The following is a 15270-nucleotide window of genomic DNA, read 5'->3' on the forward strand; positions in this document are numbered from 1 at the left end:
TGATAATAATAATATTTTTAAAAACGATAAAACATCAGACATTAAAAACTTCCCTAAACAGGGCTGCCTTCAGATGTCTTCTAAAAGTCAGATAGTTGTTTATTTCCTTGACATCTGATGGGAGGGCATTCCACAGGGCAGGTGCCACTGCTGAGAAGGCCCTCTGCCGGGTTCCCTGTGGCTTTGCTTCTCGCAGTGAGGGAGCCACCAGAAGGCCCTTGAGCTGGACCTCAGTGTCTGGGCTGAACGATTGGGGTGGAGACGCTCCTTCAGGTATACTGAAGTACACACAGGTTAAGGGACAAGGAACAGCAGGTCTGTAAAGGCTAGCAGACTGAAGCACTTACTATCCTATCAGGAGGTGGGACACTCCCCACTAAGCACTCCAGCCGTGCCTTGGTCCCCACCGCAGTCTGCTGGCTTGGTTCTGCGCTGATAATGGGCGGACCTGGAAAGGAGGACACAATCAGGGCAGTGTTCAAAACAGAAGAGGCCCTTTCTCCCTCCCCATCCCTTAGTTACTGTTTTAGAAGGCTACAGGAGCTGGCTATGATTTGGTTAAAAAGAGAGCATCTCAGATGTAGAGGCTTGCGGATTTCATCAAGGCTCCCTCCTATCTTTCCCAGGGAAGGGGGGGGGGCATACAGCTCAATAGTAAAGCATCTGCCATGCATACAGGGCAGAAAGATCCATGGTTCCATCCCTGGCTTTTCCAGGTAGGAATGAGAATGGTCTAAGCTAAGCCAGCTTCTTATGGTCCCCAGGCAAGGCAAGCTGCAATCCTATCCCATCTTTGCTTTGCTCTGTTCCCTTTAACAGTCTTGCCACACCCGCCACCCGGTCCCGACACAAGGCCAGGCCCCTCACCGTTCACAGCCAGGGTCACCTCCTTCTCCGCCACTCCAATGCGCGGCACAATGGCTTTGCACACATAAACGCCGGCGTCTTCCTGCGTCACCGCCTTGAGATGCAGAGTGTTGCCGTTGCTCAGCACCTGTTGGTACAAGGAGTTCTGGTCGTGGCTCTCTTAGGACCAAAGGAATTTTTCCAGCAGGGGTGGGGAGTCTCTCTCCTGACCCCAGTCCCTGGGGGTAATTTGTTGGGGGCTGCATGCTGGCGATGGGCGGGGCCAGAGGCAAAGTGGGCGGGGCATCCTTCACTCTCTTGCCTTCTGTGTTTATAGGCAAGTGAAGCAGTGGCAGGTGGGCCTCCAATATCTATTTCTTTTCTACTTCAAAAATTGGTGTAATTTGCAAATTACAATCCCAGAGCTATTTATTTTTTTAACTTCCAACTTTTGGAAAAAAAAGGGAAATTGGCATGATTTGAAAGTTGCAAGCAAGTTCAGAGCGCATGGGCTCCTGGTGTAAATCACTCGCCATATTAGACTATTTCTATTTCATATTTGTTCCTCGTTGTTGCTATAATAAAAATCTGAACAGGGGGCTGATGCTGCACTTACCACACTAGACCCTTTCTTGGTCCAGGCCAGGGTGAGAGGAGGGTTCCCAGTCCAGGTACAGGTGAAAGAGGCGTCTGCACCAATGTCAACCGTCAGGGGCTTTGGCTGAGAGACGAGGCGGGGTCCAACTGCAGACAGAAAGAAAGGGGTTGCCGAGAGTTAGTTGAATGGAGCGACTGACCTTCAGCCTCAGTCTCCCTATCTGCAGTATGGGAATAATGATACTGGAAGTGGCTGCCTTCTGGAGGTTTTGTAAGAATCATAACAAGAGGGTATAGGAAGCACATTGACTTACATTAGGGTTGGGGTGAAAATTTAGAGCTAGTGCCTGACTAATCTATGAGCATCCCTGCTCGAATTTTTGTGAGCAGGCCTGAAGCAGACACAGCCCATTCTGAGCAGGGTTGTCACACTCTGAGCCAAGGTCAAGTCCATCAAAGGACCTATTTGCAAACTGAAGGAAATGATGTCTCCAACAGCTTGCATAGGGGCACTTCCAGCAGGGCTGATCACAAAATAACAGTTGCTGTTTGTGTGTATGTGTGCAAAAGCTTAACCCCTTGCAAAGTGGGCTTTTCCCTCCCACTAGAGCATCTGTTTTTGCTGGAACAAGGCTTTTTGCTGGAGCAGAGAGAGGTGGGAATAATAGTTGTTCTGAGTACTCAAAAAACGTTCCAATGTTTGTGAGAGGACTCAAAAGCGATTGCTTGCAACACACCTTTCCATCATTTCCAAGGCAAACAGAGATTGTTCACCCATCCTGAATGTAATTCCAAGGATTCCTGTCATGACCTACACTAGCCAAACAGGTGTTGGGCAAAGCAGGATGGCAAGGGACTGTCTGAGGCGAGAGCCTGCCAGTCCATTATCTGAACTTATCACAGTTATATACCCTAATTACATTACCCATAAGCAGAGTAAACCTTGGAAGACCCTCTACCAAACTCCATTTTAGGCGCATTGAAAGCTGCCTTAGACAAGGCCAGGCCGGGGGTCACCAATCTTCTTGGGACAGTGGGCACGCTTTGGCCTTTGAGAAAGTGCTGTGGGAGCAAAATGGCTGCCGTTGTGCGTGTGGCATTGTGACACAAAATGGCTGCTGTGGAGGCCATGTCGGGGCGGCCAAGCAAGTTCAAGCAGGAACGGAGCAGGAAGAGCAAAGGTCTTTCACACATTGTGGATTTTTGAGGGCATATTGACTGAGACTTAGGAGATACTAGTGGACACTTGCAGTTGTCACACTGGTGACCCCAGAGTCTGGCAATTTATCCACCCTGCTCAGTGTTTTTCACTCGGACTGTCTCTGGCATTCTCAGGTCTCCTAGAGGGGTCTTTCCCATTGCTCTACTTCTTTATTCTTTTAAGGGAAGATGGCGGGGGCTGACTGTGGGATCAAGTGTGTTCTCTGCCACTGAGCTACACCCCCCATTTATCTTGGGATCTGGAGCCACCTCCTTTACTTACAATGCACATCCACCAGGGTGCTGACATTGGTGCTGCCCACAGCATTGGACACTTCACACGACACAGGCTCTGTGAAGAAGGACTGGTCAACCGTTGCCTCGTAGCTGTCGCCATTGGCCTCCGAGATAGGCACACCTCCTTTCGCCCACCTGTGAAGAGATGTGCGGTCTTAGGAGAGATTGGCTCAAGGGGTCCTTTATGAGGAAATGTTCCCCGACATCAGGGCCAGGGACGTTCTGGCTCATGGGCCAAATGTGGGTCGCAAGGCCTCCCCATTTTGGACCACAAAGCCATTTCCCCCCTAAAACCATGCCCATCATATGTGACATCAGGTGCAGGGCAGGTGGGGATGCAGCTGCAGAGAGCAGGATTTAACCATCCCTACACCCACTGACATGTGGGGAGTTCAATCCTGCTTACTTCAGGTGCACCAGCCAGTTCCCAGTACCCGAACCCTGCACAAAGCAGGATTGAGCCCCCTGATGGGCAGACAGTTCACTCCTGGCTTTGTGCAGGATCTCTGCTCACCTCGGCAGTTCAGCTTGGACAGCAGGGTGTGACAACCCACTTGTCAATCACCCAAAGTCAATACGATGTCAGGTGGTTGGTTCATCAAAGTTGGCCCATTGAAGGAAGGGAAGATCTCTGACCCAGTGGACCCCGAAAATATTGCCCTCTCCTGCCCTGTGTGGAATGCCATACAATGCTGGGGGATCTTTCATTTAGAAAGCAGGTGCATAAGGAGCGTGTGGGGACTTGAGAGAGATATATAAAATCATGCGCTGTGTGGGGAAAGTGAACCGAAGTTCATCTCCCTCCCCGGGGCCCATCCAATGAAGCGGAAAGGTGGGAGATTCAGAATGGACAAAAGGAAACGACTTCCTCACACAGGGCAGAGTCGAACTGTGGAACTCTCTGCCACAAGATTTGGAGATGGCAACCAACTTAGAAGGTTTAAAAGAGGGATTAGGCAGATGCTTGGAGGGTCAGGCTGTCAGTGGGTGCTAGTCATGATGGCTATGCAGTAACGCCACCGCCTGAGAGGGCGGCAGAGGGCCAAATTGCTCTCATGTCCTGCATTTTGCATCTGGCTGGCCACTGAAGGAAACAGGATGTTGGACTAGATGGACCTCTGGCCTGATTCCCTAGGGGTCTTGTCTTCCTTTGAAAGGTGAGGAAGGGCGAGGAAAGTGCAAGAACCACAGCAAAAGAAAGCAAATACACTTTGCTCTCTTGCTAACCGGCAAGCATCAACGAGCGTGCCATCTCCAGTGTTGCCATTAGAGGGCATCCCAGTCACACCATTGCTGCTGCATGATCTCTGATGGGCAGGCTGTCTGCTCTTTCTAGCCCTTACCTGTAGCCTGTCACTTCGGGGTTGGAGGTGGCTGTGCAGAGGAAGCTCACTTTGCCACCCTCGGCCACAGTTTGTGGCTGCACCGAGAGCATGACAACCGGTGGATCTGCAAGATGGAGGGAGAGGAACGGATGAAAATCCTGAACATTTATTTCCTTTAGTGTAAAGGCCCCAGTGACCTGGTGAAGGGATACCCCAAAGGGTAAGATTTATGCCTTATTTCTCCCCGAGGCCTTTATCCCAATTGGGAAATGGGTACCAAAGTTTGTACCTATAGCCAGCATCAGCTTGGATCTTTTACTATCCATTGCTGAATCTGCTTAGCACCCTTATTATCAACCTATGCAGTGTCTATTAGCTGTTCCACCTGGGTACAGTCAGTTAGGCTGCTGCCAGGGCAGGGAGCTAGGATTCCACATAGCTTGCTCCTCCAGGTTTCCATGCTTGCAGAAGCCCCGAGCCACAGCAAGGTACCAAGAGCACTGCTTCTGCAGGACATAAGGACTCCAAGGGCGGCTCCAAGCTCTTATTTCATTGGACCACCCCACAGTGGCCCCATCTGAGCTATGCATTTAAAGCGGTATCACAGCACTTTAAACCGTACTTTATCAATGATGCTGAGAGTTGTCAGCAGCCCCCTATTCCCCTCACAGAACTACACACAATTCAGAGTGTTCCCTGGGAAAGGGGATTGACTGTTCAACCCCTCTGGGAATTGTAGCACTGTGAGGGGAACTGGAATCTCTTTTGACAACTCTCAGCACCCTTAGCAAACCACATTTCCCAGGATTCCTTGGGGAAAGACGTGGTTGTTTAAAATGGCATCGTAGCGTTTTAAATTTACAGTGCGAATGTGGCCACGTTTATTGCACCACAAAGCCATCCCGCCATGTGAAACAGCTCTGTTTCCTCTCTTCCCAGCTCTCCTTCAACATAGGAAGCTGCCTCCCTCATACTGAATCACACCACCAGCTCAGTACTGCCTACACGGACTGGCAGCACCTCTCCAGGCAGGGAAAACGCCCAGCCACAACTGAAGGTGCCGGGAGACTGAACCCAGGAACTTCTGCGCGGAAGGCAGATGCACTGTCAGAGAGTCCCACCCTTTCCTGGCAGGCCCATGCCCTGTGGGCTCACATTGCACATTGAGGGTGACCGTGGTCTGCTTGCCGGCTGGGGCTGCTGGGTTGCTGACTCGGCAGGTGAACGAGCTGCCCATGTCCCTGCTGCTGGGGGTCAAGAGGAGGGTGCTGACAGCCACTTCTCGCTTGCCGTCGTCCATGAGGGCCTGCAGGAGAGGAAGGAGAAGGGTTTCCATGTTGAATATTTCCTCGGATAGCCACTCTCTGGAGACAGCGCCTCTACACACACACACACACACACACACACACACACACACACACACACTTTTCCTTTTTCCAGCCTGCATCTAGTATTCCTTTATTGGATTTGTACACTGCCTGTCCGCCAAGGCACCCAAGGGGATTTACCATTTTAAAACCCTAAAATGAATACATTATATACCAAATGTATGAGCTGGTGGCATGCATGCTTTGTGGCCTAGGCTCCCTTGCTTCTTCCTTCCCTCAGGGCAGGCAGGTCTAACATTACCATTTGTGAATGTGTGAATACAACAACCAGTGGCTGAAAGCTTGTATATCATCAGGTACATTTCATAGAACACCGGGATCGATCATGTCTTCTTGTTCAAATGTACACTGAGTGTTGGAGCCAAGCTCGCTGCTGTGCAATGCATCTCATCTATATTGAAATAACTTTGCTGGGCTTTGGTCTGTTCCTGAGCATGATTCAAAGTGGTGGTGGCTTAACTGAGGAAGCTGGACTGAGGAATCTGTGGCCCTCCAGTGGCCACTGGACTACAGCTCCCACCAGCCTCAGCCGGCATGACCAATGCTAAGGAATGCTGGGAGTTGTAGTCCAACCCTGCTGGTAGAGCAGTAGACTGTTAATCTCAGGATTGTGGCTTTGAGCCCCACATTGAGTGAAAGATTCTTGCATTGCAGGAGGTTGGACGAGATGAACCTTGTGGTCCCACCCAATTCTACAATTCTATGATTCACTGAACATCTGGAGGGACACAGGCTCCCCATGCCTGGTATGCTGAGATAGTCCCTTAATAGATATGGTCACAAAGTCCTGAGCCAGCCCAGATAAGGCAGGCTTGGTGTGGCGGTTGAAGTCCCCAAGCACAATCAACTGTGGGTTCACCAGCACCCCTCATGCACTAACAGGGACGCAGGTGGAGCTGTGGTCTAAACCACTGAGCCTCTTGGGCTTGCTGATTGGAAGGCTGGCTGTTTGAATACCCATGACGGAGTGAGCTCCCGTTGCTCTGTCACAGCTCCTGCCAACCTAGCAGTTCGAAAGCACACCAGTGCAAATAGATAAATAGGTTCCACTGCAGCAGAAAGGTAAACAGTTTTTTCATGCACTATGGCACTCATCACAGTGTCCCATTGGGCCAGAAGCGGTTTAGTCATGCTGGGCACATGACCTAGAAGGCTGTCTGTGGACAAATGCTGGCTCCCTTGGCCTGAAAGCGAGATGAGCGCCGCACCCCATACTCGCTTTTGACTGGACTTAGCCATCCAGGGGTCCTTTACCTTTTACCTTTCTTATTGGGCAGTGGGGGCTATTGTTTCATCTCTGGGACCCTAATCCTAACCGTAACACTCAGAACAACCCCTAAAACCTGACATTAGTTTCTCGGTGAAAAATACAGTGGTGCCCTGCAAGACGAATGCCTCGCAAGACGGAAAACCCGCTAGACGAAAGGGTTTTCCGTTTTGGAGGTGCTTCGCAAAACGAATTTCCTATGGGCTTGCTTCTCAAGATGAAAATGTCTTGCGAGTTCCTGCGGGTTTCCCCCCCCCCCCTTTTCTAAGCCGCTAAGCCGCTTATCTGCTTATCTGCTAAGCCGATAAGCCGCTAAAAGCCGCTAAAAGCCGCTAAAAGCCGCTAATAGCGCTAAGCCGCTAAGCCGTCAATGGGCTTGCTTCGCAAGACGAAAAAACCGCTAGACGAAGAGACTCGCGGAACGGATTAATTTCGTCTTGCGAGGCACCACTGTAATGGAGAAGGATGGAGTTACAATGAGTGACAGTGACAACCTGTGTTTTTGCACCACCAAGAGCTTGGGAGAGATCTGGCCTTCCTAGTTGTCCACTGAGGTCTCGGTAATACACACCAGTCATTCACAATTAAATTGTGGAGGAGCCTGCTTTTATTATGGACCGACTTGTCATTCGGCAACAGCAGCACTAGGTGAAAGGATAAGTCAGCCTGACAACCCAGATTGTGTTGGACGAAGGGAGGGTGCTGGACGTTTCGCCAGGCTTACCCAGATAGATCTCAGACTCGCTGTCCTACTTTTGATCCCCCTTCTCTGCTTGTCTAGCTCTTGCCAGCACTCAGCAAAGTCTCACCTTGGAGTACACGGCAGACTCCTGGCGTTGCCCATCTCGGTACCAGCTGATTTCGGCAGCTGGCTTGGCCCCGGCAGCACGGCACGACAAGTTGTAGGGGATGTTGGATATCACATGCACGATGGGACCGTTCTGGATCTCGGGGTCATTGGGAGGGACTTGGAAGAAGAGACATGGAGAAGATAGGTTAGCTGTGTTATCCGGTAGGGGGGGGCACTCCCAGGTGCAAGAGGTTTGGGCCACACAAGCTTCTCCAGAAAAAAAACACAAAAACACTCTGGGCAGGACAGAAGCAGCAGCAGGAGAGAGTTTCCACCGGAGCCAGATTTTGTGAAGAGGGAGAAGTGAAGCACTTAATCGTTTACTGCACAACAGCCAGCAGCTTCCTGCCAGCAGATTTTTCTGGCTGGCCCCCATTCTTCAGGGGATATGCAGCAAAACCAGCTTATCATGTATGTGGGTCCTTTCTCCAGAAAACCATTAGCTGAGGTCTACAGAGGGAGCAGCACTGCCAGGTGTGAGCAGAGCCAGATAGGACTGCAGCAAAGTCCTGGCTGCAGTAGCTGGTCCTTGGGTGCATCTTTAATATAGGGCTGGGGTGGGCTGCTGAACGCAGCTGGTGGCTGGATCCTTACCTGCCCACACCTGCGACAAGCTAACCTTGACTGGTGGAAAGTCTTTCCCATCACCTGCTCATCAGATCCTTTAAATGTGAGATGGTGGGGATAGAACCAGGAACTATGCATGCGAAGCATGAGCTCGCCTGCAAAGCTGGCATTAAAATGGCACTGAGATCTAGGTCTCTGATAGCAGTGAAGGGGTGTAGCTCAGTGGTAGGACACCTGCTTTGAATGCAGAAGGTCCCAGGTTCAATCCCCAGGTGGGCACATTGGTGGTAATGGGGCAGATGCAGATGCCAACTCTTCACTGCACATAGGAGAGTGAGCCAGCGTAAAAGTATATTTCTGATTCAGCCGAGACACAGGAAGGTGTGCTACAAAAGCAGTGAGTCAGGAATTCCTAACTAGTGGAGAGACGTCTTGAGTACCCCATAGGGATGGGGAAGAAATTCAATTCATCTCACATTTAAAGGCAAAGCTACCTAATTTGCCGTTTCCAAATGAGCCAATGAACTGAGCCACAGCTGCCCTTTAAAATTCACACAGCTCCGAATTTTGCAATGCAGCCAAGCCATGCGTACAAAAATGCCTAGATTAGGGTAAAGCATGCCTATGAATGGATATGACAGTGAAAGTAATATACAAAAAATGCATTATATTAGGGGACCTTGCTTGCAGAAATGCGTATTCCGTATTTTTTGCTCTATAAGATGCACCAGACCATAAGACGCACCTAGTTTTTGGAGGAGGAAAACAAGAAAAAAAAAATCTGAATCTCAGAAGCCAGAACAGCAAGAGGGATCGCTGTGCAGTGAAAGCAGCAATCCCTCTTGCTGTTCTGGCTTCTGGGATAGCTGCACAGCCTGCATTCACTCCATAAGACGCACACACATTTCCCCTTACTTTTTAGGAGGGAAAAGGTGAGTCTTATAGAGCAAAAAATACAGTATTTGTCAAAATGGCAGCTGTTAGGAGAAATCCACACTGAAATTGGTGAATTTTCACGAGGGCGGGGTTTTTCGTTTTTGGCAAAAAATAATAATCTCAAATTGCTGCAGAAATGTGGGGAGCTAAATTCCAGACTGGGAAAAATGAGAGAAACTGCAAATGACCCATTTGTTCAGCCCTACTTCCTAGCAACTAAAAGAGTACAGGATTCGGCCAGGGCAGCGGTGCAGCTAGCCACTTGGACACCCGGGGTGGCACGAGTGCCCTGCATGTGAATGCCACAGAAAGGGGGCAGGGCGAGGTGCCTGCGGGGTGAGGCAGGGCACATCGGAATCCCAGTGCCCTAGCCATGTTCCACTCCGGGATCCTGCAGGCCCGTGTTGCTTTTTTGGACAGAGCAGAGCCCGCTGGCGCCCAAACCACTGCATCACTCCCAGGAGAGACATGTGGCTCGGGCGTGTTGCAGGCCCTGTGGCAAGTGCCACCTCCATGATGTAACACCCAGTGCCCCACACCCCCCTAGCTACGCCTCTGGGCCTGGACTGGAAAGGCCCCCGTGGCTGTGTGCTGATGGGCTGTCACAACAACGTATCCTCCAGCTCCATTTATGCTGCCAAGACACATTGATAGATTAGCAGAAAAGCCAGGAAGGCTTTGCCAGTACGAGATCCAAGAAGCCAGAACTGGATGCAGGAATTTTCAACTCTCGTTATATATTAACCAGGATTGTCTTCTCCCTGGTCCTGAATGGGGTAACTGTGCCCCTGAAGGACCAAGTGCGTGGCCTGGGAGTCATTTTGGACTCACATCTGTCCATGGAGGCACAGGTCAATTCTGTGTCCAGGACAGCTGTTTACCAACTCCATCTGGTACATAGGTGGAGACCCTAACTGCCTGCAGACTGTCTTGCCAGAGTGGTGCATGCTCTAGTTATCTCCCGCTTGGACTACTGCAATGTGCTCTACGTGGGGCTACCTTTGAAGGGGATCCAAAAACTACAACTAATCCAGAATGCGGCAGCTAGAGTGGTGACTGGGAGTGGCCGCCAAGACCACATAACACCAGTCCTGAAAGACCTACATTGGCTCCCAGTATGTTTCTGAGCACAATTCAAAGTGTTGGTGCTGACCATTAAAGCCCTAAATGGCCTTGGTCCAGTATACCTGAAGGAGCATCTCCACCCCCATCATTCAGCCCAGACACCGAGGTCCAGCTCCGAGGGCCTTCTGGTGGCTCCCTCACTGCAAGGTTACAGGGAACCAGGCAGAGGGCCTTCTCGGTAGTGGTGCCTACCCTGTGGAACACCCTTCCATTGGATGTCAAGGAAATAAACAACTATCTGACTTTTAGAAGACATCTGAAGGCAGCCCTGCTTAGGGAAGTTTTTAATGTTTGATGTTGTAACGTGTTTTTAATATTTTGTTGGAAGCCGCCCAGAGTGGCTGGGGAAACCTAGCCAGATGGGCGTGGTATAAATAATGAATTATTATTATTATTATTATTATTATTATTATTATTATTATTATTATTACTACTACTACTACTACTACTACTACTAATTCAATGCGCAAAGCACACAGCCTGCTAAGAATACAAGTAGAGCCCTTATTATCATTATCATTATTGGGTGGAGAAAGAACGGTTTTGAAAAACTGGATTTTAAGCACTCTCAAGCCTGAGCAACTCTGGTCAAGGATGGGCCCGCCTTGAAAAGAGGGTGAAGTGGGATGTGTGTGAAGAGAACTCACTGAGTACGGTCAGCTTGGCCCTCTGCGATCGCAGGGCTGCCTGAGTGGCCTGGCATTCATAGATGGCATCATCATCCAGTTCGGCGTAGTCAATCTTCAGGTTATGCTGCCCAGCAGATGCATCTCCAACGATGGAGTAGCGTGACCAGCCTGCAGCGAGGAGAAAAGCAGGTTATCACGTAAGGTGAGTTTGCAGAACCCAGGAAGCAAAGAGGCACCCGCAGCACCCCCTGGAGTTGTACAGGTTTACTACAGCGACTAATCGCTACTGTACCTGCTTCCCTCCCAGTACCACGGCGAGCGTACCTGGCAGGTCCCTTTCTCCCCCCAAGGCCAGCCCGTCCTTGGTCCACTGCACCATGCCTCGGTAGCCCATCACCACGCAAGCCAGCGTCACGGACTGTCCAGACACAATCACCTGGTCCATGGGCTGTTGGAAGAAATAGGCCGCCAACCCTGAGGAAGAAAGAACAACAGGACCAAGGTGGTTAAGGTCAAGCAGTTAGGGAGAGATTCAGAGTTCAGTTTGTGTTCAAAGATGAACCTCCCACGCTTGCGCTCTCTGAAACAACACGTGAGCCAAAACACAGCCTTCCATTGAGACCTGAGCTCCTCTGAATCTTGCGGCGCGGTTCTCCCAGCCCAGAAACGTCTGCGGAAACACATGTAGGAGGGTAGTGTGTGCTTACAAGGGTACACAGGAGTGAAAATAGAGTGGGGAAATGTGTCTGGGTTGGGGAGACTGCTTTGCAAATGTGTGCATGTCAGGCAAAATTGTACATGAAATTGTGCATTTTAGGTGAAATTCACCCCCAACACACACACACACACACACACAGAGAGAGAGAGAGAGAGAGAGAGAGAGAAAGAGAGAGAGAGTGAGAGTGAGTGATGTGGAAAGGCAGAGAACGGAAGAAGGGGAAATGGAGAGAAGCTGAAATCGACAGAATTGCACATCCCTACTAGTCATGTGGGAGATCTGTGCCTGTTTACCCTCCTCCCTGGGGAAAAACCTGTACCCCAGCTGAGGTGAGTGCATGTCCCAATAATATCCCTCCTCCTGTTGGTAAATTCTTCCGTCTCTTTCCTTTTGTGGGAGAAGCAGCAAAAGCCACAAACGCACTGAGGAGACCTGGGAGGAGTGAGAGGGGGGTTTGTGAAGCAGGAGAGCAGGGAGGGAAAGCTGATAGAGGAGAGTTTCAATTTTTGGAGGCGCCGCAGGAGCCCCCGGGTCCCTGGCACTGCCTTATCTCCGCGTCACAGACTGCTGAGGTGCTGGTTTGGTGTGCTCTGCACATGCCCTTCAGCCAAGGAAGCCTCTGTTTCCACTCTGTGTTCCCACCGTCAAACAGCTTTCTTTTGCTCTCCCTTCCCCTGGCTCTAGGCAAATGCATTAAAAGAAACTTTAGAGATGGTGTGTGTGTGTGTGTGCGCGCGTGCGGACACACACACGTGTGCAAGCAAGTAAATCACTGCACCCTCTGGGGTCCTATATTTGTTTTGGGTGGAGGAAGGATCTGGGGGTCAATAAGAATGCAGGAAACGCCCAGATTATGCAGGAATAAATCAGTATATCCCATTATACTGTCAATCCCAATAAAACAATGTAGGTTTTTCTTTATTGCCTGCTTTGCAGTTGTTTTTCATTTGTAATGAATGTATTAGGAGGATATTTTGTTTAGCTGTTGCTTGAAAATGTGGAATTTCCATTGTAATCCTTGTAGTTCTTCATGTGCAATGGTTTATTCTGACATCCTGTTCAGCAGTTAACTATAATGATCTGTAATGTAGGGTTTTTAAAGGGTGGGGTCCCCCCCCCACTGAATCTTTATTTATTATGTTATGAGGCTGTGTAGACACTATACCTTTAAGGCACACTTGGAACACATTGTTTCCCTCAGAGAGTTCTGGGCACTGTAGTTTACCCTTCACAGAGCAACAATTTCCAGAAACCGTTAACAAACTACAGTGCCCAGAATTCTTTGAGGGAAAGAATGGTGCTTTAAAGGCATAGCGCATACACATTGTCAGATGTGTGCTTGGGGTTCTACTTAACCTTAATCATACTTAAGAGTAAACCCACTGAATGTAATGGACATGACTAACTTGGATCCATTCATTTTAATGGATCGACTCAAGTAAAACATGGATACAATCCCAGCGGTGAAGCTACCTGGTCCAGCACCAGAAGTGGTGTACATCTGGGGGCATGGCTGGCATGCATCCCAGGGGGCATGGCTGTGATGTCACCCCCAGATGGCATCTTGGGTAGACCGCCCCCCACCCCAACCTTTGTCTGCCAGTGTACAATCCTTACCCTTCCAACCGGTATATAAACTGTTTAAACAAAGAAACGAAACAGTCCCCTTGCATTTATTTTGCTATTTTGTTTATCTGAGGAATTTATACTCCATGCTTCAATAAAATTCCCAGAGCAGCTTTGCATAGGACCAAGGACTGTTTTTCCACCTGTGCATGTCCTTTAAAATCCTGAACATGTTCATGCAGCCAGAGTGTCATGTCTTATCAGGGGCTATTACGCAAATGGATTTCAAGGATCGTACATGTGCCTAGGCAGCCGTGGATGATCTCCACTCCCTGCCTTCGCGCAGACAGTGGAACAGATCCATGCTACTGCCCCGGAGACCACGGGCTCCTCCCGGGGACCTGAAGACTCAGCTTTCCCCCTCCTTTGCTTGCACAAAGCTTATGCAAAGGGTAGGCGGTGCATAGTCTTTTTATCGCGCATTCGTTCCAATCCATTGGCAGGGAAGTTGTACGACAATGAGCTTTCATCCTGATTTGATGGTACAGTGTTCATCATATGCACATTCCACCCTCCCCAGTGCATTTCCCCAACACTTTCCTAACTGCAAAAAGTTTTTTTTTTTAAAATAAAAATAGTGGATTTGTTGCAGTAGGGCAACAGAGCACTTTAATCCGGGAAACCAAGATTTCCAGAATGCGCTTCAATCTCCTCTGCAAAATTCTAGCATTCTGGAGGTGACCCATGTGTCTGTGATGTGAAAACTGGATCACTTGCAGAGCTTTTTTTCTGTGTTAATTAGCAACCAGCTATATAGAGAAATGGAATTGTAGAGCTGGAAGGGACCACGAGGGTCATCTAGTCCAACCCCCTCCAATGCAGGATACTTTTGCCCAGCCTGGGGCTTGAACTCACAACCCTGAGATTAAGAGACTCATGCTTTACCGACTGAGCTATCCCATTGGTCTATCTAGCTCAGCATTGTCTACACTGACTGATGTAGCTCTCCAAGGTTTCAGGCAAGGCATATTTGCAGCCCAACCTGGAGATGCCAGGGACTGAGACTCGTTTCCTATCGCGGTTTGAAATGTTACAAAGATGTGTGTGTGTGTGTGTGTGTATAGTGCACCCAATGTAAGGGATTATTTATCTCTCTTCAGTTTGGACTACTCTTTCAATTTTGATCTTGGTGGGTAGATGACTTCTTTTTCTTTGGTTGGATCCAGACTAAGTTGGGTGAACTTTTTTTCCTTTGGAGTTGACGAGGTGACTTAAGCCAGGGTTAGCCACCTTGGGGCGGCTGTTGGCAGGATTCCTTCATTACAGGGAATTGGACTGGATGATCCTTGTGATCCGCTCCAACTCCACAAGCCTATGATTCCTCCTCCTTAGAATAGCTCAAGTGGAACTCAGCAGGGAGGAGGCCAAACCTAGAATTAGTTGCTCTAGCTCCCCCTACTGATGACCTCCCTGCCTTGCGCACTCCCAGTCCTTCTTAAGCCAGGGTTAGCCACCTTGGGGCGGCTGTTGGCAGGATTCCTTCATTACAGGGAATTGGACTGGATGATCCTTGTGATCCGCTCCAACTCCACAAGCCTATGATTCCTCCTCCTTAGAATAGCTCAAGTGGAACTCAGCAGGGAGGAGGCCAAACCTAGAATTAGTTGCTCTAGCTCCCCCTACTGATGACCTCCCTGCCTTGCGCACTCCCAGTCCTTCTTAAGCCAGGGTTAGCCACCTTGGGGCGGCTGTTGGCAGGATTCCTTCATTACAGGGAATTGGACTGGATGATCCTTGTGATCCGCTCCAACTCCACAAGCCTATGATTCCTCCTCCTTAGAATGGCTCAAGTGGAACTCAGCAGGGAGGAGGCCAAACCTAGAATTAGTTGCTCTAGCTCCCCCTACTGATGACCTCCCTGCCTTGCGCACTCCCAGTCCTTCTTGGGTACCAGCCGCC

The 15270-nt window shown here is 49.8% G+C and overlaps 1 protein-coding gene across 3 annotated transcripts in view; it reads right to left on the bottom strand.

The window, feature by feature from the left end:
- The window catches only part of KIRREL2 (kirre like nephrin family adhesion molecule 2), a 62059-nt gene that overhangs the window by 11632 nt on the left and 35157 nt on the right, over positions 1 to 15270 (bottom strand). For all 3 annotated transcript variants that reach the window (XM_081868907.1, XM_081868906.1, XM_081868905.1), the window contains exons 2-10: positions 11352 to 11501; positions 11046 to 11195; positions 7730 to 7887; positions 5421 to 5571; positions 4284 to 4389; positions 2927 to 3075; positions 1463 to 1590; positions 868 to 994; positions 348 to 448 (exon numbers count right to left, since the gene is read on the bottom strand). In XM_081868907.1, coding sequence (XP_081725033.1) covers positions 348 to 448; positions 868 to 994; positions 1463 to 1590; positions 2927 to 3075; positions 4284 to 4389; positions 5421 to 5571; positions 7730 to 7887; positions 11046 to 11195; positions 11352 to 11501 — 1220 coding nt within the window. The remainder of the gene's footprint in view (positions 1 to 347; positions 449 to 867; positions 995 to 1462; positions 1591 to 2926; positions 3076 to 4283; positions 4390 to 5420; positions 5572 to 7729; positions 7888 to 11045; positions 11196 to 11351; positions 11502 to 15270) is intronic.

Source organism: Podarcis erhardii (assembly GCF_964252035.2).
Source record: "Podarcis erhardii genome assembly, chromosome: 7".
In the NCBI taxonomy this organism is placed as follows: Eukaryota; Metazoa; Chordata; class Lepidosauria; order Squamata; family Lacertidae; genus Podarcis; species Podarcis erhardii.